This window comes from Belonocnema kinseyi, chromosome 4, assembly GCF_010883055.1.
Source record: "Belonocnema kinseyi isolate 2016_QV_RU_SX_M_011 chromosome 4, B_treatae_v1, whole genome shotgun sequence".
Taxonomy (NCBI): Eukaryota; Metazoa; Arthropoda; class Insecta; order Hymenoptera; family Cynipidae; genus Belonocnema; species Belonocnema kinseyi.
The window spans coordinates 28,020,761-28,046,623 of NC_046660.1; the positions used below are offsets into that span (position 1 = coordinate 28,020,761).

At 23.4% G+C, this 25,863-nt stretch overlaps 1 protein-coding gene across 2 annotated transcripts; it reads right to left on the reverse strand.

The window, feature by feature from the left end:
• Positions 1–948: 948 nt before the first annotated feature.
• Positions 949–21,959, reverse strand: LOC117171430 (protein MEMO1). Of its 2 annotated transcripts, none has more exons than XM_033358756.1 (9): positions 21,931–21,959; positions 21,232–21,564; positions 14,664–14,745; positions 14,508–14,576; positions 10,598–10,710; positions 10,402–10,513; positions 9,929–10,148; positions 5,419–5,523; positions 949–1,362 (listed from the first exon to the last, which is right to left on the reverse strand). In XM_033358756.1, exons 2-9 carry the CDS (start codon positions 21,281–21,283, stop codon positions 1,225–1,227), a joined length of 891 nt encoding a protein of 296 aa, XP_033214647.1. In that variant the 5' UTR covers positions 21,284–21,564; positions 21,931–21,959; the 3' UTR covers positions 949–1,224. The 2 variants fall into 2 exon arrangements, with proteins under 2 accessions (XP_033214647.1, XP_033214646.1); XM_033358755.1 differs by lacking the exon at positions 21,931–21,959 and adding an exon at positions 21,807–21,917.
• Positions 21,960–25,863: the final 3,904 nt, after the last annotated feature.

Sequence of the window (25,863 nt, forward strand, 5' to 3'; positions counted from 1 at the left end):
TATTTAAATAAATTTTTAAAAGCTTTAAAAAATTGCAAGGAATTTTCAAGGATTTGTAAATATTATAATTTTTCTTTCTCAATTCCAAGTAATTTTCAAGAGCTTTAAAGAATTTCAGAAGATTTTTAATTATTTCAAAGATTTTAGGATATTTTGAAAAGATTCCAAGGAATTTAAAAAAACTATAGAAAATTTCGAAGAATTTCTAAGGACTTCAATTAATTAAAGGGAATTAAAACTATACAAGCGATTTTTAAGTGGTTTCATTAAATTTCCGTGGATTTTAGTCTTTTTAAAGGATTTCAAAGGTTTTCAAATTTTTTTAAAGGAATTACACAGAACTTCAAGGGATATTATAATATTTAAACAAATTTTTAAAAACTTTAGAAAAATTCAGGTAATTTCGAAAGACACGAAGTTTGAGGAAATGAAACAATTTTAAGAAATATCAGATCTCACCAAGGGATTTCAAAATTTTTCAAATATTTTCAGAGACACAATCATCCTTAAAAATTATTTTTTAATTTTTTTGAATCGGTTAAAAAAAAGCACAACTTAAATAATTCTAGATATGTGCTAGTGCTAAAAAAATGGTAACAATTGAATTTTTAAAAAAATATTTTTCTACTAAATCAAACAGATTTTTATACCTTATATTTTTCGAGGACTTGATACTTTCTTGCATCTTCCATATTATTTTAGTTTTCTTTCCTCCCATTACAATAGTACCTAAATTCGAATTTTAATCCGATATTGCTGAAAATATCTGTAAAAATTATTACCAAAAAAATTGGTTAAATAATTTGTTAGATAATAAATGAGTGGCCCCTAAACTGATAGATTTCTTATTGCTAAATTGAAGCCTTTCGAATAATATTCGAGCAACAGAATTAATCTTGCAGATTCTTAACATTTAAGAGTTGCTTATCAAGATCGTTATTTTATTTATTTTTTTTTTCCTTTCGCTTAAGTAATCAGCCATTTTCTGACAATTGTTATTGCTGTTATTGGAATCATTAATCGTACCTTGTACCTTAAGACACCAAAGATTTCAGATCCCAATATAAATATAAGATTGAGTGTCGAAATCAATAGTGAGTGTATTTTTGCGATTATTTGTCAAATATTATTATTTATCAAGCCCTCTCTCTTCGCTTGAAATTGTCTATACCTAAGGATTTGTGTGCACCAGTCACTTGAACAGGGAAGAAAAATATTTCATCATCACTCGAGCACCAACGAAGCACTGGCATAGCTAACAGAACTATCATTCATATTATTACATTGACTACTTTGAGCATACTTCAAGAATTTCAGGTTCATCCTTTGGCCATTTGTGTTACTTTTTACGCTTTGAATAGCCTGTAAAATTAAAGAGACAGAGAAAAAATTAGTCTCTTAATAATATTTATTATAATAATCCTAGCTTTTTTCCTCATAGCAAACATTTTTCACGGTCATATGAAAATAAAAAAAATATAACTGTATTCTAAATATTTGAAGCAATAAATTTCACAAATTTTCAAAATTAAATTATTTTAAATAATTTTAAGCTAGACAAATTAAACATTTTTTTAATTAAATTTTTTAACTTAAGAGTTCTTAAATTAGAAGTTGAATTATTCTTATTTTAAATAGTTTAAGCGTCTTTGAAAAACTTTGAAATGTTATATCAAAATCTTGGGAAATCTAGAAGTGATTTTAAATTTTTCGAAATTTAAAGTAATTATAAACAAAATAAAATTAATTCATCCGTTTCAGAAGAAATTTCATATTACTTAAATAAAAATACAACTGCTTGTTTGAAAATTCAACTCTTTTCTGAAAGATTTTCTTTTTGATTTTAGAATTCACCTTCTTTACCAGAAATTACTTCTTGGATAAAAATGCATATTATTTCACAGAAAAATTACTTGTTTCAGTGTTTAAAATTTCTACTTTTTGTTGAAAAGTCAATTCAAATTTGTTTGGATGAAAATTCAACTCTTTTTTTGAAAATTTGTCTTTTTAAAAAATAGAATTTTCATTTTTCTTGGATAAAAATACAACTGTTTGGTTGAAAATTCAACATCTTTGTTGAAAAATTATACTTTCTGGTTAAAAATTCTTCTGCTTTGTTGAAAATAAAATTATTTCGGACAAAATTTGCTTTTTATTCAAATTTACTACATTGTTATTAAAATGAGAACTAAAATATTTTATGGATGAAAATTCATTTTTTTTAAATTAAAAATTCACCTGTTTTTAAAGTAATTTATTTTTTCCGTTGACAATTCAGCTAGTTCGTTGAGAATTCAACTGTTTCGTAGAAAATTTACTTTTTGTTTAAAATTTATATTTTGGTGTTGAAAAATGAACTAAAATATTTTCTGGATGAAATTTCAATTTTAAAAAAGAAACTTGTCCCAGTTTTAGCAAAAATTTCATCTTTCTTGGACACTAATGCAAATATTTAGTAGAGCATTCAACTATTTTTTTTTTAAATTCGTCCTTTTTTGTTAAAAGAAATTCATCTTTTTTTATTGAAAATTAATTCTTTTTGTAGAAACTTATTTTTGTTTCAAATTCATATTTTGATCTTAAAAAGTTAACTGGAATCTTTTTCGGATAGATGATTAGATAGATGATTAAACAATTTTATCAAAAAGTCATCCTTTTTGGTTAAAAATTAGTTTCTTTTATTAAAAATTCAATTTTTTCGTAGAATCTTATTTGCTGTTCAAAAATTGATATTTTGTTCGTGAAAAGTCTCAACTGAAATCTTTCTTGAAAGAAAATTGAACTATTTTTCTTTAAAAATTTATCTTTTTGATTTAATAATTCACCTTCTTCAGTACAATTTTTTAATGAAAATTACCACTTTTTGTTTTAAAATTATTCTTCTTTGCTAGAACATTCAACTATTTTGTTTGAAAGTTTGGTTAAATAACTTCTTTAAAAATCATGTTGAAAGTTAAACTATATTTTTTAAATTAATTTTTTTAAACTGAAAATGTAACTACTTGGATATAATTTAAACTATTAAAGTTAATTGAAAATGTAACTTTTCCACTTTTTTTAAATTTATCTTTTTTAGTTGAAAATTCTCCTTATTTGGTAAAAAAAAAAATAAAATTTTCTTGATTTAAAATTTCATTTTTTTGGGTGGAAATGGCTTTAGGTTCAACAATTTAGATAAATTTTTCTATCGTTCTTGAGGGTAAAATCTTTATTTGTTGAAAAATCGCCTTTTTTGTTTAAAAATGCTGTTCTTTTATTGGGAATAAAAACAACACTTTTTTGTTGAAAATTCAAGTAAAATTATCCTTTTTTGTAGAAAATTAATCTTTATAGTTGAAAATTCATCACTCTAAAAATGTAACTTCTCTTTTAAAAGTTATTTTTTTGTGTGGAAAGCCAATTGCGGTTGAACATTATTAATTTTTTTAGTTCAGAATTCAACTATTCCGTTATGGATTTTGTTGAAAAATTATATTTTTTTGGTAGGAAATTAATATCAGTTAAATATTCATAATTGAATTAAAATAAAATCTTTTTGATTTAAAATTTTACTATTCCAGTTGAAAATTTATCAATTTGGTTAAAAATTGAACTATTCTGTTGAAAATTCGTTTTTTTTTTTCTGTCGAAAAACATTTTCAAATTATTTCCAGATGAATTATCCATCAAAGTTGAATTAAATTCAACTATTTAAATTTTATTGTTGGTTAAAATGTATTATTCAAGTTAGAAATTAATTTCTTTGTTTCAAAAATAGTTTTTTTAAATAACTAAATTTTTTAACTGAAAATTTGACAATTCCAGTTTTTGTCAAAAATTTATTTTTTTTGACAGAGTGAATGAAAAACCGTTTAATTGTTTACAAATTTAAATATTTTGTTGATAATTTATCTGTTTTGGTAGAAAATTCATCTTTTCAGTTGAAAATTAAACTACTGGGCTACAATTTTTTTTAAAGATTTATTATTATAGATAGAAATGTATTTTTTTTTTTTGCTGAGAAGTGTAATTCAAAATCAATTTCAATATCAATTTTGTTGAAAATTCATTTCTTTTAAATTAACTGTACTACATGCTTGTTTCAAGAAATTTTTTTCCGTTGAAAATTCAGCTATCTGATTGCAAATTTCTGTATTTTCTTAAAAAATTGCCTGGTGTGGTCGAATATTTATTTTTTTTTTAAATTAATTTGTCTTTTTGTTTGAAAATTCAACTAATAGTTTGAGAATTCCTTAAAAATTCAAAATTTGGTTGAAAATTTAATTCGATGGATGAAAATGAGTTTTTTTTTTAAATTGAAATTTAATTTTTTTAATTGGAAATTTTACTATTCCATTTTTCACTTTTTTAATAGAAAAGTAGTCTTCTTGGTTGAAAATTCATCTGTTTGGTTGATTTAACTATTTTGTTGAAGATCAATATTGAGTTAAAAATTAATTTTTATCGTTGAAGATTTATTATTTTAATTAGAATTTAATTTCCTAGCTTAAAAATGTAATTAAAAATTAATTTGACCTTTTTTTGAAAATACATTTTTTTTATTAAAAATGATTTTTTTGCCTGAAAATTAAACTATTCCATGCTTGGTTCAGCATTTATTTTTTCTTCTCTTGAAAATTTAGCTACATGGTTGAAAATTTCTGTATTTTGTTAAAACTTGGTCTCTTATGGTATAATATTAATCTTTTTGGTGACGAACTCATCTTTTTGTTTGAAAATTTAACTATTAATTTGAAGATTCCTTAAAAAATTCAAAATTGAGTTTTAAAATACATTTCGATGGATGAAAATTAGTATTTTTTAAAATTGAAATTTAATATTTTAAACTGAAAACTTAACTATTCTTTTTCTTTTCATAAACATTTAATCTTCTTAGTTAAAAATTCATCTTTTTGGTTAAACATTTAACAATGTTTTTGAAGATTTGTCTTTTTTTTTTAGTATAAAATTTATCTTTTGAGTTGAGATATTTAAAAAAATTAATTTATTTTCATAAATATTCAACTAATCTGTTGGAAAATCCATTTTATGTTAAAAATTGATTTTTTAAAGTAAATTTTGGTTTTCAAATAAGAATTATATTAATTTAAATAATGCAATGGAATTATTGAAAAATGGTAATATATAACCGGTTGTAAAAATACAACTTTCGTTTGATATTTGACAACAAAGTTACTTCTGCTTGTGTGAAATGAGAAAAAGCGACAAAAATGCTTTCGATATTTTCGTGTCTATTGTATTTTTTAGAGAAGGATAATTATTGTCAAATTGGTTTTTTAAAAAAAAATCACCCCAGTTAATGCTCCGGGCTGAGACAAATTTTTTTTCTCCTTCAAAAATTATTTTTCTGAAGTAATCGTTCCAACATAATAATTATCTTTTATAGAAATAGTTAAGAATTATGTTTGAATAAAATACCTGCAGTAATACTCCTATAGGATGTCTACCACAGATGGTGTTTCCATATTTTTTAAGGTACTCCGTAAAAGTTGCGGGGTTCTGAGTCTCGATTATGTCCATACCCTGGACAAAAAAATATATTTTTGATCTCGATTTTACCATTTTTTATGGAATCGGTGGCTCAGAGCCTAAAATAATACACAGTCCGAAAGACACACTTTAGTCTCGAAAATTTTCAAAACTTTTATTTATTTATCGCAGGTCTTCTCCTTTTTCTCGTTTTTGAATTTAATTGCAAACTAAATTTATAATAGAAATCAGTGATCAATAATAATTTATTTTGTTGAAAACTTTTTTTTCTTGTTGAAAACTCAACTATTTTTGTAGAAAATTCATAATTTGATTTGAATTTTATCTAACTTTTTCTTCTTTCTTGACTTAAAAACCCTTTTTGATTGAAAAGTCATATTTTCGGTTTGAAAATTCAGCAATTTCTTCCAAATTGTTTTTCTTTCTTTACTTAAGAAGCTTTTCTGGTGTAAAATTCAACTCTTTTGTGAAAAAAAACTCGTTTTTCTAGTTTTAAAATTCATCTTTTTTGGTAGAAAATTCGACTATAAAAGTCTTTATTAGTTCTAAATTTAACTTGTTTGTTTAAAATTAGTATTTTTATTTTCGAAATTCATCTCTTTTGGCAGAAATTCAACTAATTCGTTGCAAAGTAAATTTTTTTGAAAAAATAAACTTTTTCTAGAGAATTCCTCCTTTTGGTTTGAAAATTAAACTCTTTTGTTGAAAATTCGTCTTTTCGAATTGAAAATTCTAAAATTTCATCTAAATTGTTTTCTTTCTTCACTGAAGAACCTTTTTTTTTAATGAAAATTCACTATTTTGTTGAAAACTAGTCTTTTTAGTTTAAAACTTCATCTCTTTTGCTAGAAATTAATCTGTTTGGTTGAAAATTAAAATTGATTGTTGACTATATTGTAAAAAAATCGTCTTTTCAGTATAAAAACTTTTACCACTTTTATTAAAAATTCACTTTTCTTTTCTGATTTAAAAATGTAACGGCTTTGATACAAAATTCAACTACTATATGCTTAAAAATTCAACCTTTTTGTATCTTTCTTGACTGAAGAATTTTTTTAAATTGAAAATTCGTCTATTTAGTTTTAAAATTCACATATTTTGCCATAAATATTCAACTAATTCGTTGAAAAATAACTGTTATTTATTAAAAATTCAACCAGTTTAAAGAAAATTCCTCTTTTCGGCTTGAAAATTCAACAATTTGGTCGAAATTATTTTGTTCGTGACTAAAGAATCATTTTTAATTGAAAATTCATCTTTTTTGGATGAACATTCAACTCTTTTGTTGAAAATTCGTCTTTTCAGTTTCAAAATTCTCCTTTTTTGGTAGAAATTCAACTAATTCGTTTAAAAATAATTTTTTTGTTAGAGAATCAACTGTTTTGTACAAAATTCCTCTTTTTGGTTTGAAAATTCAACAGAATGGTCGAATTTTTTAAAAATGAAGAACAATCTTTCATGATTGAAAATGAACCTCTTTTATTGGAAATTTGCTATTTTTTAAATTAAACTGCTTTGATAAAAAAAAATCAACCATTTGGTTGAAAATTCAACTTTTTTGTAGAAAATTTCTCTTTTCAGCTTAAAAATTCAACAACTCGGTCGAAATTGTTTTTTCTTAATAGAAAATTTAACTCTTTTGTTGAAAATTCGTCTTTCTAGTTTTAAAAATCACCTCTTTTGGTAAAAGTTCAACTAATTCATTGAAAATTAACTTTTTGTTGTTGGAAAATTCAACTAGTCTATAGAAAGTTCCTCTTTCCGGTTTAAAAACTCAATTATTTTTTTGAAAATTCTTCTTCTTAGTTTCAAAATTCACCTTTTTTGGTAGAAATTTAACTAATTGTTAAAAAAAATTTTTTTTTTTCTAGTTAAAGATTCAACTTTTTTGTACAAAATTCCTCGTTTCGGCTTTAAAATTCAACAATTTGGTTGAAATTGTTTATCTTCCTTGACTGAAGAATCTTTTTTGATGGAAAATTTCGCTTTTCTGTTGAAATTTCGTTTTTGTTGTTATTGAAGATTCAACTATTTTTGAAGAAACTTAACTGTTTTATTGAAAAGTCAACTTTTTTGTTGAAAACTTGCCTTTATGGTTTGAAAATTTCTTTTTCCATTGATGAAAATCCTTTCTTGGTTGAAAATGAACCTCTTTTATCGAAAATTTTCCTTTTTTGTTTTAAAATTTAGCTGTTTTGATACCAAAATCAGCATTTTGGATGAAAATTCAACAGTTTAAAAAAAATTTCTTTTCGGCTTCAAAATTCAAGAATTTGGTCAAATTTGTTTTTTTTTCGTGACTGAAGAATCATTCTTGATTGAAAATTAGAATCTTTTGTTGAAATTTCGTCTTTTTAGCTTCAAAATTCACGTATTTTAGTATAAATTTAACTAATTCGTTAAAAATGTTTATTATTATTTTTTTTGAAGATTCAACTATTTTGTAAAAAAATAATCTTTTCTGTTTGAAAATTCAACAATGTTCTATTTAAAAATTAAACTTTTTTGACCCAAAATTCAACTATTGGGTTGAAAATGTAATCTTTTTGTAAAAAATTCGTCTGTTGGCTTGAAAATTCAACAAATTGTTTGAAATTGTTTATTTTTCTTGGCTGAAAAATCTTTTATGATTAAAAATTCCACTCTTCTGTTGATAATTCGTCTTTTCTTTGAAAATCCAACTATTTTGGTAAAAAATTAACTATTTTATTGCCAAATCAGCTCTTTTGATGAAAATTCCTCTTTTTTGGATGAACATTTAACTATTTTGTTGAAAATTATCTTTTTATGTTGAAAAATTCAACTATTTTCTAAAAAATTCCTACTTTCGGTTTAAAAATTCAGCTCTTTTGTTAAAAATTCGTGTTATTAGTTTAAAAATTCACCTCTTTTGGCAAAATTTCAAATAATTCTTTAAAAATAATTTCCTTTTTGTTAAAGATTCCACTGTTTTGTAAAAAATTCCTCGTTTCGGCTTGAAAATATAACAATTTGACCACTGAAGAATCATTCTTGATTGAAAATTCATCTTTTTTGGTTGAACATTAGAATCTTTTGTTGAAATTTCCTCTTTTTAGCTTCAAAATTCACGTATTTTGGTAGAAATTCAACTAATTTGTTAAAAATTATTATTTTTTTGTTTGAAGATTCAACTATTTTCAAAAAATATTATCTTTTCGGTTTGAAAATTCAACAATATTCTTATTAAAAATTCGCTTTTTTGGTTTTAAAATGTAACTGCTTTGATACAAAATTCAACTGTTTGGTTGAAAATGTAACCTTTTTGTAAAAAATTCGTCTGTTTGCTTGAAAATTCCACAAGTTGTTTGAAATTTTTACTTTTCTTGACTGAAAAATCTTTTTTTATTAAAAATTCCAACTACTTTGGTAAAATTTAATTATTTTATTGACAAATCAGCTCTTTTGTTCCTCTTTTCGGTTTAAAAATTCAGTTTTTTTGGTAAAAGTTCAACTAATTCGTTAAAAAACATTTTCTTTTTGTTGAAGAATAAAATGTTTTGTAAAAAATTCCTCGATTCGGCCAGAAAATTTAACAATTTGGTCACTGAAGAATCATTCTTCATTGAAAATTCAACATTTTTGTTGAAAATTCCTCTTTTTTTGGTTGAACATTCAACTCTTTTGTTGAAAATTCGTCTTTTGAGTTTCAAAAATCACCTCTTTTAGTAGAAATTTATCTAATTTGTTGAAAATTACATTTTTTTGTTTGAAAATTCAATTATTTTGTAAAAAATTCCTGTTTTCCGTTCGAAAATTCAACTATATGATCAAATTCCTTGAATGAAGAATCATTCTTGATTGAAAATGATCCACTTTCATTAAAAATTCGTTTTTTGTTTTGTTTTAAAAATGTAACTGTTTTGATACCAAATCCAACCATTTGGTAGAAATTATTTATCTTTCTTGACTGAAAATTCATTTTTGTTTGAAAATTCAACTCTTCTGTCGAAAGTTCGTTGTTTTTTTCTTTTAAATTCATCTATTTTATTGAAAATTTTCCTTTTTGATTTGAAAATTTAACTGTTTATAAATTCAACTATTTGTTAGTCAAATTTAACCGTTTAAAAAAAATCGTCTTTTTAGCTCGAAAATTCAACAATTGGGTTAAAACAGTTTTTCTTTTTTGACTGCTTAAAAATTCGTCTTTTTTTTAATTTTTTTTTTTTAATTCATATTTCTCGAGACGATAATTCACCTTTTTTTGTACAAAATTCGTCTTTCCGGTTTTGAAATTTCAAAGAAATTTCGACATCAAATGAAATAAATTAAAGGAATCTCAAATTAAATTGAACATAATACCCACATTTTTTTAAAAACTGAATTGAATCGCCTATTTTCGAGATAAAAAAAAGGTGTCTAGTCGAAAAAATGAAATATTTTAGGCCCTGCGATTGCTATATGATTATTTTCTACCCACCATTTTATCAAGATTCTGTATAGATCTGTGAATCGCGCCACATGTTCGATCATAGTAGGTATAGCGAAATCTTTGTCCCCAGTGGCAAAAATCCGATGATATGATAAATAAATTTTGTGGATCAGCCATGTAAGGTGCTAATATTCTACCATACATAGCCTCTCTCTCGGGACTGAGAGATCCAACCAAAATTGGAATTATAGTGAACGAGTCCTTAAAGCTGTGTTCAAAATACAAACAAAATTAGAAAATTTTCAATTTACGAAAATTAATTAATCAATGGCTCAATTGAAAAATAAATAAATAAAATAAAATATAAAAAAGGGAAAGAAACATTTTGAAAAATCCATCAAAGTTTTGGTATTTATTTTAAATTATGGAAATTAGTTCTCTGATTTTTAATTTCCATGGATTTCCTAGATCAGAAAATGTGATTTACTGTTAAATTTTTTTTATTTATTTTTTTGACAAACCTTTCCATAACTTTGGCAATAAATGGCAAATGCATCTCAATACTGTGTTCGTCCTCATCAGTACTCATGTCCATCCACTCAAAATGACCCGTTTCTTCGAGCTCCTTGCAAACTGTAAAACGATGAAATATTTTCCATTTTGGGTCTGCTCGGGCGAATTTTCAATAATTTTCAGATGAATTTTTAAAATACGGACCTTGCTGATCAATATGAAGGTCGTATAAAGGTGTCTGGTAAGTGGATGCCGAGGAAAGGGCGCAACCTGATAATCTCACATGATGGGAGGGTCCTAAGATGAATATTTTGCGACTGCAGAGCAATGTACAACGTTATTCAATTGACCGAATCCATTTCAAATCAGACAGGGCCCTACAATTAGACGATAAGTATATTTCTGATTTGCAAGCCGAATTTTTTCTAAAAAGTTATGCATATTTGTCACCTTCTTCTTTCAAAATACCCCGGAAAATTGAAAAAAAAGAGGTTCAAAATTAACAAAATTGCAGCGGTTTTTCTGAAAAAATCGAAAATTGATTTTTCTCAAAAAACCCACCTTTACATTTTTTGTAAATTTTTTTTGCAACTTGTATTTTCATAATGAAGATATCTTGTAAGTTTTTTTTAACTTTTTCTTGGCAACAATGATCGATATGAAGAAATGTTAAAAGTTTGCACGTCTAAAAAAGTTCGATGAAAAACGTCTCTTGTTCTTTTCCGATAATTTTCATATTTCACGAAAAAAATTCAAAAACTACATTTCTAGGGAAAAAAATTCTTTCGGCCTCAAAAATGGTTTAGCCCGCATGATGCTACAAAGATGCCCTTCTTTTATCAGTAGAAACTAAAAAAAAAATTTTTGGAAAAATAAGAAACGTGAGGTTTTCCCGAAATTATACTTAAAAACACCGCCTTTTTTATTTTTCTAAATATTTTTTCTTTTTAAGTTTCTATTGATAAAAGAAAGGCATCTTAGCAGCATTATGCGGACTAAAATATTTTTGAAGCCAGAAGAATTTTTTCCCCTAAAAATGTAGTTGAAAAAAAAAGTAAAGGTGGGTTTTTTGAGAAAATCCATTTTTAAGTTTTTCAGAAAGCAAAGGCCAAAATTTAAATCCGCATAACTTTTTAGAAAAAATTCTGTTTGCAAATCAGAAAAATACCTATCGCCGAATTTCCTCTAAAAAACAACAGATTTCGCCCTCGAGAGATTCTACGATTTGCCTGATTTGAAATGAATTCGGCCAATTATTACTTTTAAAATTTAAGAAATTTGAATTCGATTGCAAATCATATTTAACGTCCAATAATCAAGATAATATGCATAATTTCTGATAAATAAAAGCAAGAATCTAACGACCGAATTTGGACAACCACCATAAAAAATCTTCCCATTGCAATTTAAAAAAAGAAAAAAAAATTTCCTGAAAAAGAAAAGAATTCTCTTTTTGGACAAAAATAATAAAAAAAAGAAAAGAAAAATGAGAAGACAACCAACCAAATCCCCTTCCCTCTTTTTTCTTTTTTAATTTTTTTCGTCTTTTTTATTTTTATTATTATCAAAATAAAATTTTGAACAGGCAGGGGCAGCAAAAAAAACTACGATTCTCTCTCCCTTTTTTATTTTTTGTCCAAAAAAGGAATTTTTTCTTTCGTTAATTATTTCTTTTTTGATTAAAAAAACCAATTTTTTGGTTAAAAATTTATGAGGATTTAAGTATTTAGTTGGAAATTCGTCTTTTTCTGTCCAATTTAACTGTTTTGGATTTAAAATGAATATCTTTTCTTGTTTGAAATATCGACTGTAACATTTTTTTGTAGAGAAATCATCCTTTTGGCTTAAAAATTCGACAACTTCGTATATAATTCCACTAGTTTGGAAATTTTTTTTTTTTTTTTTTGATGAAAATCAATTTTTTGTTTTAAATGAAAATGTAACTATTTCATTTTTGAACAAACAACTTCTCTTTTTTAGTTAAAAATTTCTATTTTTTAGTCGAAAATTTATGTTTATTTACGTTTATTTATCTATATTTAATTTATAAAATGTATTTGGTTTAAAATTGGTATTTTTTGGTAGATAATTAATCATTTTGGTTGAAAATTTTTTTATTTTGTTGAAAATTGATATATTTTGTAGAAAAATCGTCTCTTTTGGCAGAAAAATCATGCTTTTGGTGAAAAATTCAATTATTAGGTCCAAAAGTAATTCTTTTAATGAAGATTCATCACTACAACTGAAAGTTTGCTTCTTTGGATACAAAATTTTGTTAAAAATCAATTTTTTTTTAAATAAAAATGTTTCTTGGTTGAAAATTAAGTTTTTAAAATAAAAATGTAACTATTTTATTTTTGAATAAACAACTTCTCTTTTTTACTTACAAATTAAATTTTTTTTTAGTTGAAAATTTATGTAATTGGATTAAAATTTTTCTTTTTTGATAGATAATTAATCATTTTGGTTGCAAATGTTTCTATTTTGTTGAAAATTGATATATTTTGTAGAAAAATCGTCTCTTTTTGTAGAAAATTCATGTGGTTGGTGAAAAATTCAACTATTTCATTGAAAATGAATTTTTTTAAAGAAGATTCATTACTACAACTGAAAGCTTGCTTCTTTGGTTAAAAAATGTTGTTGAAAATTTGTTTTCAGGATGAAATTTTTTTTTTCTTTATTGATTGAAAAATATTTCTTGGTTGAAAATTAATTTTTTTTAATTAATTAAAATAATTATATTAGATATTAAATCATTAATCATTTTGGTAGAAAAATTTTATATTTTGTTGAAAATTGATGTATTTTGTAGAAAAATCGACTCCCTTTTTTTTTAGAAAATTCAGGTTTTTGGTGAAAAATTCGTCTTCAGGATGAATTTTTTTTTTATTGACTGAAAAATATTTCCTAAAAATTCGCTGTTTTTTTTGTGGTTCAATTTAACTGTTTTGAATTAAAAATGTAAATCTTGTATTTTTTAGAATATTAACTATTACATTTGTGGTTGAGGATTCACCCTTTTGGACTGAAAATTCCACAATTCGGTAGGAAATTCAACTGTTAGAAGAATCGCTTTTTTGGGTTGAAATAAAATGAACATTTTTTCTTGTTTAAAATACCAACTATCATATTTTTGGTTAAGAATTCATCTTTTTGTCTTGAAAATTTCACACTTTGGTAAAAAACTTTCTTTTTGGGTTGAAAATTAATTTTTTTAAATAAAAATGTAACAATTTAATTTTTGATTGAAAAATTCTCTATTTAGTTAAAAAAAACTTAATTCTTTAGTTTAAAAATTGTTTAATTGGAAGACAATTTGTCTTTTTTTAGATAATTAATCTTTTTGGTTGAAAATTCTACTATTTCTTTGGGAATTGATCTATTTTGTTGAAAAATCTTTTTTTTTTTTTATTGAAAATTAATCACTTTGATAGAAAAATCAATTATTGTTGAAATTCGTTTGTTTCAATTTAATTACATTGTTTTGGATTTAAAACAAAAATCTTCTCTTGTTTAGATTATCAACACATTTTTTGTTGAGAATTTATCCTTTTGACTTGAAAATTCCACAATTTGGTACAAATCCAACTTTTTTTGTCAAAAATTCGTTTTTTGGGTGAAAAATTAATTTTTTTAAATGAACTATTTCATTGTTGATTAAACCCTTATCTTTTTAGTTAATAAATTCTACTTTTTGGTTGAAAAATTATGTAAATGAATGAAAATTCGTTTTTTTTTTGGGTAAATAATTAATTTTTAGTTTGAAAATTCCACTATTTGGTTGAAAATTTATTTATTTTGTTGCAAATCGTCTTTTTTGGTTGAAAATTAATCTTTTCGGTAGAAAATTCAACTATTTGGTTTGTCATTTTCTTTGGTTTGAAACTTGACATTTTTTTTCTTTATTGACTGAAAAACATTCCTTGGTTGAAAATTAAACTCTCGTTGAAAATTCGTTTTTTGGATTTGAAATTACATCTTTTTGATTAAAAATCCAAATGTTTGAATGAAAATTAATCTGTTTTGGCTCAAGATTTTACGATTTTGCAAAATATATAATATTTTATAGTGTTTTGTAAATTGTAATAAATATTGATAAATTCTATTTACTTACACAACTGCAGGACTAATTTGACGGTACGCGAAACCAGCACAACTCCCGCAATAACTGTATCCTGCATGCCTTAAAATAAGGTTTCTCAACTTAATCTACTGCAAAAGTTGTAATGAAATATTGCAGGCTCTGCTGAGATTCAAAAAAACTACTTACGGTGCAATAATCGCCCTGGCTGGTCCGTGAGATAAATCTGCCGCATTTAACCAACCTTCAAGTTGCTTGCTTAGCTCAGAACCTAAGAATAATTTTTAAAAACGAATATATAAATAATTAGGAAAAATAGGAAAAATAATAACTCTCAGGCTGACCAGACGGCTTGTTTAAAAAATCAGGACTTAAGGTGTGTCATATAAAAAACAGGTTGGCTACAAAATAACAATTTACCCAATTTTCTAACTTTCCGTGAACAATTTTTCTAACTTTCCGTGACCAATTTTTCATATTACCTGACAGTTATAAATTTACCTCTCAAGTTAAATTTTTAACAGATAACAAAAGACATGAATTTCCAACTAAAGAATATAAATATTTAACCAGGAATGGAATGATTATATTTTTGGTTAAACAAATTAATTTTTGGAGAAAGTACAAACGATTTTTCAACAAAAAAGTTACATTTTTAACCAAAGAAATGAAAGTTTAACTAAAAACATGAATTTTCAACAAAATAGTTACATTTTTAACTGAAGAAATTAATTGTCAATTCAAAAGATAAATTTTTCAACAATAATATTAATATTCTACCATGAAAAACGAAGTTTCAACAAAATTATACTTTTTTAGCCAAAGAAATGACTTTTAATTACAATGATGAATTATTCATTAAAAAAATGGATTTTGAACTAAATAGTTAAAATTTCAACCATAAAAAGATTAATTTTCTACCCAAAAAGAAAGAATTTTCAACAAGAAATATGAATTTTTAACTAAAAAAATCAACTTTCAATTAGAAATATAATAATTATATTTTTAGATAAACAAATTAATTTTTAGTAAAAAAAAAAACAATTTTTCAACTAAAAAGTGCATTTTTTAACCAAAGAAACAAATTTTCAACCGAAAATGAAACGAATTATCAACAATAAAGTTCAATTTTCAACATATTAAATTAATTGTCGACCATAGACATGAATTTTTCAACGAAAAGATTAATGTTATACCACCAAAGACGAATTTTCAATTAAAAATAATTACTTTTTTTTAATCAAAGAAATTAACTTTTGATTATAATTTAAATATTCAAAATAGAAAATATAATCATTCAACCAGAACTGGAATGATTTTATTTTTAGTTAAACAAATTAGTTTTTAGACAAAGAAAAAACGATTTTTCAACAAAAATGTAAAATTTTTAACCAAAGAAATGAATGTTTAACTAAAAACATGAATTCTCAATAAAATAGTTAAATTCTTAACTAAAGAAATTAATTGTCGACCAAAAAGATAATTTTTTCAACAAAAAGATTATTATTATACCACGAAAGACGAATTTCCAACAAAATAATAATTTTTTTTAAACAAAGAAATGAACTTTTAATTACTAAATTAAACTAAATAGTTGAAATTTCAACCATAGAAAGATTAATTGTCTACCCAAAAAGACGAATTTTCAACAAAAGGTACGAATTTTTAATTAAAAACATCAACTTTCAATTAGAAATGGAATAATTATATTTTTAGTTAAACAAATTCATTTTTAGTAAAAAAAAAAGATTTTTCAAACCAAAAGGTGAAAATTTTAACCAAAGAAATGAATTTTCAACAATAAAGTTCAATTTTCAACTTAATAAATTAAGTGTCGACCATAAAGATGAATTTTTCAACAAAAAGATTAATATTTTACCACCAAAGGTCAATTTTCAACAAAATATTTTATTTTTTAACCAAAGAAATTAACTTTTAATTACAATGAGGAATCTTTAATAAACAAAATTTATTTTAAACTAAATACTTGATATTTCAACCATAAAGATTAATTTTCTATTAAAAAGATGAATTTTCAACAAAATACATTAATTTGTAACTAAAAAATATAAACATTCAACCAAAAATGAAATAATTATATTTTTAGTTAAACAAATTAATTTTTAATAAAAAAACGATTTTTCAACAAACAAGAGAAATTAGTAATCAAAGAAATTAATTTTTAACCAACGAAATGAACTGTCACCCGAAAATGAAACATATTTTCAACAAAAACCAACAAAACGAACTTTCAATTACAGTGGTGAATGTTCAGTAAAAAACTTAATTTTGAACTAAATAGTTGAACTTTCAACCGAAAATGAAACGAAATTTTAACACAATGGTTAAATTTTTAACTATAGAAATTAATTTCCGACCAAAAAGATAATTTTTTTCAACAAAAACATTTATTTTTTTAATCGAAGAAACGAACTTTTAATTATAATATAAACATTCAAAATATAAAATATAAACATTCGACCAGAAATGGAATAATTATATTTTAGTGATACAAATTAATTTTTAGACAAAGGAAAAACGATTTAAAAAAAAAAGGTTCATATTTTAATTAATGACATTAATTTTTAAATAACTAAATGAAATAATCAACGGAAAATGAAACAATATTTCGACAAAAATCAAAGAACCAACCTTTAATTATAGTGATGAATTTTCAATAAAAAAATTAATTTTGAACTATTGTTGGCAACGTGAAAACAGTACATTTCTAACCAAGAAAATTCTTTTTTAACAGAACACGATTTTTTAACTAAAAAAAAAATTCACCAAAATCAGAATAATTACATTTTTAGTTAAAAAATGAATTTTCATGAAAAAAATGAATTTTCTACAAAACAGTTGAATTTTCAAACAGAAAATGTGAATTTACAATAAAAAAGTTTATATTCGACCAAAAAGACGAATTCTCGACAAAACATTTTATTTTTCAACCAAAAAAATTTATTTTTAACTACAATGATATAATAATTATATTTTCAGTTGAAAACTTAATTTTTAATAAAAAAAGGATTTTTAAACAAAATAGTTAAATTTTCAACTAAAGAAATTATCAACCATAAAGATGAATTTTTCGCTAAGAAAATTAATATTCTACCATTAAGATGAATTTTCTACCATAAAAGACGAATTTTTAATAAAATAAGTAAACTTTCAACTAAATAAAAAAAATTTTGAGCCACAAATGGAATAGTTATATTTTCAGTTGAAAAAATAAATTTATAAAAGAAAGAATAATCGATTTTTCAAACCAAACAGTTACATTTCTGACCAAGCAAATTATTTTTTAAAATAGAACACGATTTTTTAACTAAAAAAGTAAATAAAATTTTCGCCAAAATTAGAAGAACTAAATTTTACGTTAAAAAATTAATTTTGAATGTAAAAAAAATAAATTTTCTACAAAAAAGTTGAATTTTCAAACAGAAAATGTGAATTTCCAATAAAAAAGTTTATATTTGACCAAAAAGACGAGTTTTAAACAAAAGAGTTAAATTTGCAACAAAAGAAATTCATTTTTAACTACAATTTGAGCGGCTGACAATAAAAAGTGGAAATATCTCGTTGGTGAGTAAGAAGTAGCTATAAAAAAGTGCCTAAAAAGCGAAAGGGTAACAGAAAAACTTGGCAGTAAGAAGTGGCCAAACGTCGCGTGTCGGCGAATCGGCTCTGTTACACGCTGCAAAGACAGGCCTCGTTCAAAGCCGAAGATGCACGAGGACGAACCCGACCTCGCCCGACACCCGATTCGCTTTCAGTGGCTAACTAGCGATTAGGAGTTGTGTAAAGTATTTTTTAGACTTTTGCAATTTTTCCATATTAGATAATTTTAGAAAAATTAAGGAACATAATTCTTTTAAAGCCTTCTTGTGCAATTTTATTGTACTTTTTTTAAAAAGTTTATTTTGGTTTAAATAATATACTTTCAAATTTGAGTAAGTTTAAGAGACGTTCAGAAAATTTAAACGATTGAAAAATAATTAAAACTTGTAAAGATTTTTGAAGAATTTTGTAAGGTTTGACGAAAATAATAAAATTTAGGTTGCTAGGAGAAAAAAGAATTTTTTAAATATTCGTGTGCAAATTTCAAACGATTTCCTACAATTTTTTCCAAAGAGTGTTAAAGACTTTAGAGCGAAATTTTCAATTCCGTAAGATTAGCACATTTTTTTAAATATAAAAAGACGAGTAAATTCAGGAAAAATTAAGTAGAATTCAAGAGATTCCAAAATAATTTAAACTTTAGAAGATAATAAGAAATATAAATTTTTGAAGCTGTCAATAATAAACTTTAGGAGCTTTAAGCGAATCTCGAAGTGTCAAGAGAATGAACCAATTTTTTTCAAATGCTTGCGAAAATTTAGAAGATTATAAGGTACTTTTTTAATTTTGAATGACTTTTTAAAGTATTGAGAAAAATTCGAGGCAGTTGAAAATATTTTCAGGAATTTAAGACAAATCAAATAGATAAGAAATATTCACAAATTTGAAAACATTTCAGAAAATTGATCAAATATTCCTTGATTTCGTACAAATTTCTTAAAAATCTTTGAACAGGACTCGAATTTTGTCTAATGTTTTTTAAAATTCTATAAAATAAAACAATTTCTTTAAAATGTCGTAAAATCTTTTCTGACACATCTGATATATTTGAAAATCTTGTTTTAATTTTCTTAAAAATCTCATAATACTTATGTTTATATAAATTTTAAAACAAACTGACAATACTTATTTTCTTGTTTTTAATTCTCAGAATTTAATTCCAACTAGAAATAAAGTGCTAAAAACTTCTATCATATATAAATAAATAAAAATAAATGATGATATTAATAATGACATAACATAGAAATTTCGAATAAATATTTATTTGTTGAAAGTTTTCAAACACTTTATTTCAAGTTGAAATTAAATTCTGAGAATGAAAAACAAGAAAATAAGTATTATCAGTTTGTTTTTTTAATTTGTATAAATATAATTATTATAAAATTTTCAAGGAAATTGAAAAAAGATTCTTGAATATATCAGATGTGCCAGAAAAGATTCTAGGATATTTTAAAGAAATTGCTTTATTTTACAGAATATTACAAAACATTAGGTTGAATTCCAGTTCTTTTCAAAGATGTTTAGGAATGTTTACGAAATTTGTGAGAAATTAAGAAATATTTAGTAAATTTTTTGGAATGTTTTCAAATTTCTGAATATTTCTTATCTGTTTGACTCGTCTTAAATTCCTGAAAATATTTTTAACTGACTCGAATTTGTTTCAAAATTGGGAAATATCATTCAAAATTTAAAAAAAATGCCTTATAAGCTTCTAAATTTTCGCATGCATTTAAAGCAAATTTGACCATGCTCTTTAAACCTTTCGAGATTCGTTTATAGCTCCTAAAGTATATTTTCTACATTTTAAAATTTTTAATTTCTAAAAATCTTCTAAATTATCTCAAAGAACCTAAATTTTTTTAATTTTCGTCAAACCTTACAAAATTCTTCAAAAATCTTTACAAGTTTTGATTATTTTTTAATCGCTTAACATTTCTTAACGTCTCTTAAACTTACTCAAATTTGAAAGTACATTATTTAACCCAAAATAAACTTTTAAAAAAATTGCACAAGAAGGCCTTAAAAGAATTATGTTCCTTAATTTTTCTAAAATTATCTAATATGGAAAAATTGCAAAAGTCTAAAAAATATTTTACACACTTTTAAAAAATTTTAGGAAACAATAACAAATTTTTTATGATCTCTTTTCAATTTTCTCTTAGAATTCATCGCAAAGCAATCGTTTAAAACGTTGCCAAAAATGGAATAATATTATATTTTCAATTAGAAAATTAATTTTTAATAAAAAAAAATAGTGATATTTTCATTTGAAAAAATATATTTATAAAAGAAAAAAATATCGATTTTTCAACAAATCAGTACATTTATAATCAAGAGAATTATTTTTTAACAGAAAACGATTTTTTAACTAAAAAAAAATTAATAAATTTTTTGCCAAAATTAGAATAAATAAATTTTAAGTTAAAAAAGTGAATTTTTAAAAAAAGAAAAAAAAACATTTTTCAACAAAACAGATAAATTTTTAACCAAGCAAATTCATGTTGATTAAAATACACTATTTTTCATGAAAAAAGGTCGAATTTTATACACAACAGTTGAATTTTCACCCAAAAAGAAGGGCTTTTTCACAAAAATGTTGATGTTTGAAAAAAAAAATAATAAAGTTGTATCCTCATTCCCTAAGTTTATATATTTTACGAATAACTTTTTCGAGATCAACATTATTATTTAAATACTTGACTAAAATATGAACAATATGTTAATTATTTAAAACAATTTTTAGAAACTTCCAATTTTTCGTTTTTGAAATTAAATTGAACAGTCAGAAATTGAGAAAAAATGTAGGTCCACAAATAAAAATTGCAATTTTTACGTTTCCTGTCATGCAAAATTAGGACACGGAATAAAAAAATCAAGACAGTGATAAAAAATCAGGACATGTCCTGATTTATCAGGACTTCTGGTCACCCTAGTCATTATATTGTACCAAATTTACTATTATTTCTAATAAATTTCGTCAAATTTCTTGTCCTTTCCGGGGTTTTTTTTTCAGATCCACAATTAAATGAGCAATAATCAAGAGTCAAATTAAGAGTTGTTAAGATTAGATATTAAAAAAGAATGCAGAACAAGGAGCAATTATATTTAAAGAACAAAGAATAATAATTTTCCTTACCATTTTTCGTGTACCAGCTACCGGAGTGACTTGCCCTTCTGGTTAACGCCATTTTTATTATAATTCTACCTTCTCTCGATAAAAAAAAACTTAACAATTATTTTGTTGAAAACTTATATCTCTTTATATCTTTCACACAATTCCGAAACTTTCTTTTTTATCAAGAGAACGTCGCACTATTTTCTTCTGCCGTATCAGTTTAGATAAAATAATAATAAATAACTTTTAATCAGCTGATTGAGTACACCACACTGAGATCACTGTCACTGGGATAAATTGTTTATAAATAGTTTTTTGGAGGTGAATTCAGCTGAATTAGGAATTACTCTAAATCTGGGAAAAGATGGACGCCATTGTAGTAAATTATAGGTATTTTCAATTACTACTCTTTAAAAAAAATTTGATTTGTTTATCTCAACAGCAAGTGCCACAAACAGATTTTATTCGTGTTTTTCGTAATTATCAAAATAAAAAATATGCATCAAATTCATTTAGACAATTATCTATTTTGTGTAGAATACAAAAAGCAGATTAATTTAAGGGATTCAGGCCACAAAAAGAACTTCAAAACTAACCTCAAATTTGTTTATTTTATGATTCATGCGACCAAAATCTTGAATTAATGTCACTTTTTTGTACTCAGCACAAATAAACAACTGATAAGATTAACTAGGTATATCATTTTATTCTGTAAATTACGATAAATATGAATAAATTGTGTCTTTTGTTACAGTTACTGAAGGGAAAACAAACCGAACTTTTTTGTAACGAGTAGTAAGTCAGGTTTTTTCCAGCCGCTGAGGGCGCTGTCCATCGGAAGTACTTTTGCCCGCGAATTTCGACATTTCCAAATTTATGAAGTATTTTAATCAATTTTTTAAAATAAAAATTTCCAAATAAGTAAGTTTATCTCAGGATAAACTTGGTTTTTAATGTTTCTGAATATTATTAATAAATGATAAAAAGTTACTTGTACCGGCATAACAATTTTTTGGCACTAGTAACAAAAAAATGGCCGACGATAATATTCTTGGGAAAATTTTGTATGATTTAGGTTTTATTTTAAAAGATTCGTTTAAAAATTGCAAAGATTTAAAAATAATATATTAACCTAAATTTGGGAGATTTTGATGTTAATTTTTATTATTTTGCAGGATTTTATAAGTTTTTGGAAAACTTTGAATTATTTCAAAAGATATTTACAAGTTTTAGAAGTTTTGAAAAAGGTAAAAAATCATTTAAATTTTGAGAGAATTTCAAAAAATTTTTAAAAATGTACATTTTGGAATGTCTTAAATAAAACATTCGGAAATTTAGAACTTAGTTTAGCATCTTTTTACGAATGTCGAAAGGTTTCAAGAAAATAAAAACATTTTAAGATTTCTAAAAATCATCTTAAAATATCTGGTCAAATTTTTAATTATTTCTTTTTTTTTAAATTAATTTCAGGAGAATATTGAGAAAAAACATTCGAAAAAGAGTTCAGAAGATTTTTGCAATTTTGCAAAATTTTAAAAACAAATCAACCAAGTTCAACAATAAGGGATATTTTGAAATTCTTAAACATTTTCAAAATAATTTAAAACTTGGAAAGCATTAAAAATGCAAATTTTTAAAGATTAAAAAAATGAATCTTCTTAAGAGTTTTGAAAGATTTCAAGAGAATGAAAAAATTTGTTTTTGAGATTCTTAGGAAAATTTAAACACGATTTTTTTATTTTAGAAAATTAATTTTAGGAGGAAGATTTTTAAGCAAATTAAAAAAATTTATACAAAAAACTCAAACAAATTAAAAATTATTTAGTAGGTTTAGAAAATTTCCAAAAAACACAAAAATAATTTTAAAATTGAAAAGATTTCAACAAATTCAAAACAGAATTGAGATTTTTGAAGATTCACAATAAAAAATTAATCACTTTTTTAAAGAATTTTGAAAGGTTTTAAGAGAAAAAATATTTTTTCTTGAGATAGCTGTGAAAATTTATAATGATTTTTTATTTATTTTTTTACATTTATTTTTAACAAATATTTAAAAAGATTTTAAAGCATTTATAACAATTGTAATTGTTAAAAAAGTATCTGAAAGATTTTAGGGCCATTTTTTTAATTTTGCAGAATTTTTCAATATTTTTGGAATAGTTTGAATAATTCCGAAAGGTATTTTGAAGTTTTGAAAAAGTTTGAAAATAATTTAAATCTTGAGAAAATTTCATGAAGTTTAAAAAAATGTAGATTCTTGAAAATTCAGAAAAAAGGAAGCTTTTTAACAAATTTGAAAGTTTTCAAGAGAATACCAAATTTTCTGAAGTTGTCTGAAAATTTTTCAAACAATATTTTATTTTGGAAAATTAATTTTAGGAGAATATTGGAATAGATTTCAAAAGATTTCAAATTTTTTCCTAAAATCTCGAAAAACTTTGAATAAAAGTTGAACGTAGATTTTTAAAGATTAAAAAAAATTTTAAGAACTTTAGGTTTTAAAATAATTAACAAATTTTTCTTCAGATTAATACGAAAAGGCTTTTATTCATGAATTATGCAAATTTAAAACTGAATATATTTAAACATGTTAATTATAGCAATATTATAGCAAACGTGATAAAATTGCCAAACCAATACTTTTAAAGTCTGAGCGAATTTAAAATGACTTCGGTTTTATGTAAAAATATTAATTTTAAGTTTCCAAGATTTTAGAATTTGTCGAAAAAGAATTTTCAAGATTATAAAACAATTTTTTCATTTTGCGGGATTATACAAAAAAATGTTTAAACTTGAATTATTTTAGATTTGCTAAAGTTTCTAAAAAGAATGTAGAAAAATTTTTCAAATTCGTAAGAATACGATATTTCGGAAAAAATTTAAATAAAGTGAAAAATTATTTTGAAGTTTTAAAATTGTTTGAAGATTTTGAAACAAAATTTTAAAGCTTTTTCAGGATTTAAAATTCTTTGAAGATGATAAAAACTATTTCTTAAGATATCTGGGGAAAATTTAAACGATTTTTTTAGTTTGAAAAATTTTCTTTAAGAGAATAGTATTACTTAAAAATTTCAAAAATTGAAAAAGGTCCGAAATTGTTAAAAAAAAATTTAAGATCTTCAGAAAATTTAAGTAATTTTTCGTAATTTCAAAAAAGGTGTAGGAAAAATTCTAATTGGTTTAAAAGATATTTATAATGTTTAGAGGTTTTGGAAACATTTTAAGAAATCTAAAACAAAATTTAGAAATTTTAATATTTTTAAACATCTTTTTTCATCTTTGAAAAATTTATTTGTAAAGAATATTATTTATTTTTTAATTTTTTTAAATTTAGAAAATTGCTAGAAAAACTGGAAGGTTATAATGGAATTTTTATAGTTTTTTTGTAATTAAAAAAAAGTTTTAGGAAAACTTCGAGTCGTTTTAAATGATATTTAGAAATTTTCAGAAGATTTGAAATAATTTCAAAATATTAAAAAAAATTAAAAACATAATACAACTTTTGGAAAATTTCGAAATTTAATAAAAAAATTTGAAAGTTTTGTAAAAAAAATAAGCTTTTCTTAAGGATTATTGGAAAATTTCAAATGATTTTTATTGTATAACATTCAGAAGGATTTTTTTTTAATTATATAAAAATCTTAGCAGAAAAACTTTTTCTTAAAGCCTTTCTGTAGATTGAAAATTGAACCATTCGTTTCAAAATTCAATCATTGGGTTGGAAATTAAGTTTTTTGTTTAAAACGACCTTTTTTTTAACATTTCTATTTTCTTGTAAGAATAATTCCTTCGATTTGAGCGATTCCAATTTGGTTTTTTACTACTAAATGCGATTAAGTTTAAATGCATGATTTTACTAAATTTTAGGTAAACTTAGTTATTTCAGAACATATTTCGAAGTTTTGGAAAAAAATTTATTTTATTTAGAAAGGCCTTCTGAAGTAAAAAATCGTTGTATTTTAAGATTCGAACAAAATCTGAGCAAGTTTTTAAATATTGAAATTTTTCAAACATTTTTGGAAAAATTCAAATAAGTTCAAAAGGTATTTTAATATTAAAGCTATTATAAAACTTTAAAAGATTTCGAAAAATTGTTAACAAAATCTACATTTTTTGAGAGTTGGAAATAAAATTTTAAAACTTTTTTAGGATTTCCAATGGTTTCAAGGTAATAAAAAAAAAATTCTTGAAAATTCCGAAAAAAAATTTAAACTATCATTCTGACACATTTATTTCCACAGAATATATTTTTTTTTAATTTCAAAAAATTTCCGAAATCGCAAAAAAAATGTTGAAGGTTTTAAAAAAAAATTTTACAATTTTAAAACAGTTTATGAAAAAATTCGAATCGTTTCAAAAACCATTAGTAAGGCTTAGAAGTTTAAAACAGATTGAAAAATATTTTTAAAAATTGAAAAGAAAATTAAATTTTTAATAATTTGGAGGGTTTTTTATAGACATTTTGAAAGTTCTCAAGAGAATAAAAACTTTTCTTAAGGTTCTTTGGAAAATTTGCAATGTTTTTATTTTATTTTATGAAATTAAGTTAGAAAAATTTTTCTGAAGATTTTTAAAAATTCGTAAGAAAGTTCTTTTTTCAAAAATAAAAGTCTTCTTTGTAGAAAATTCATATTTTGTTAATAACTAAAATAA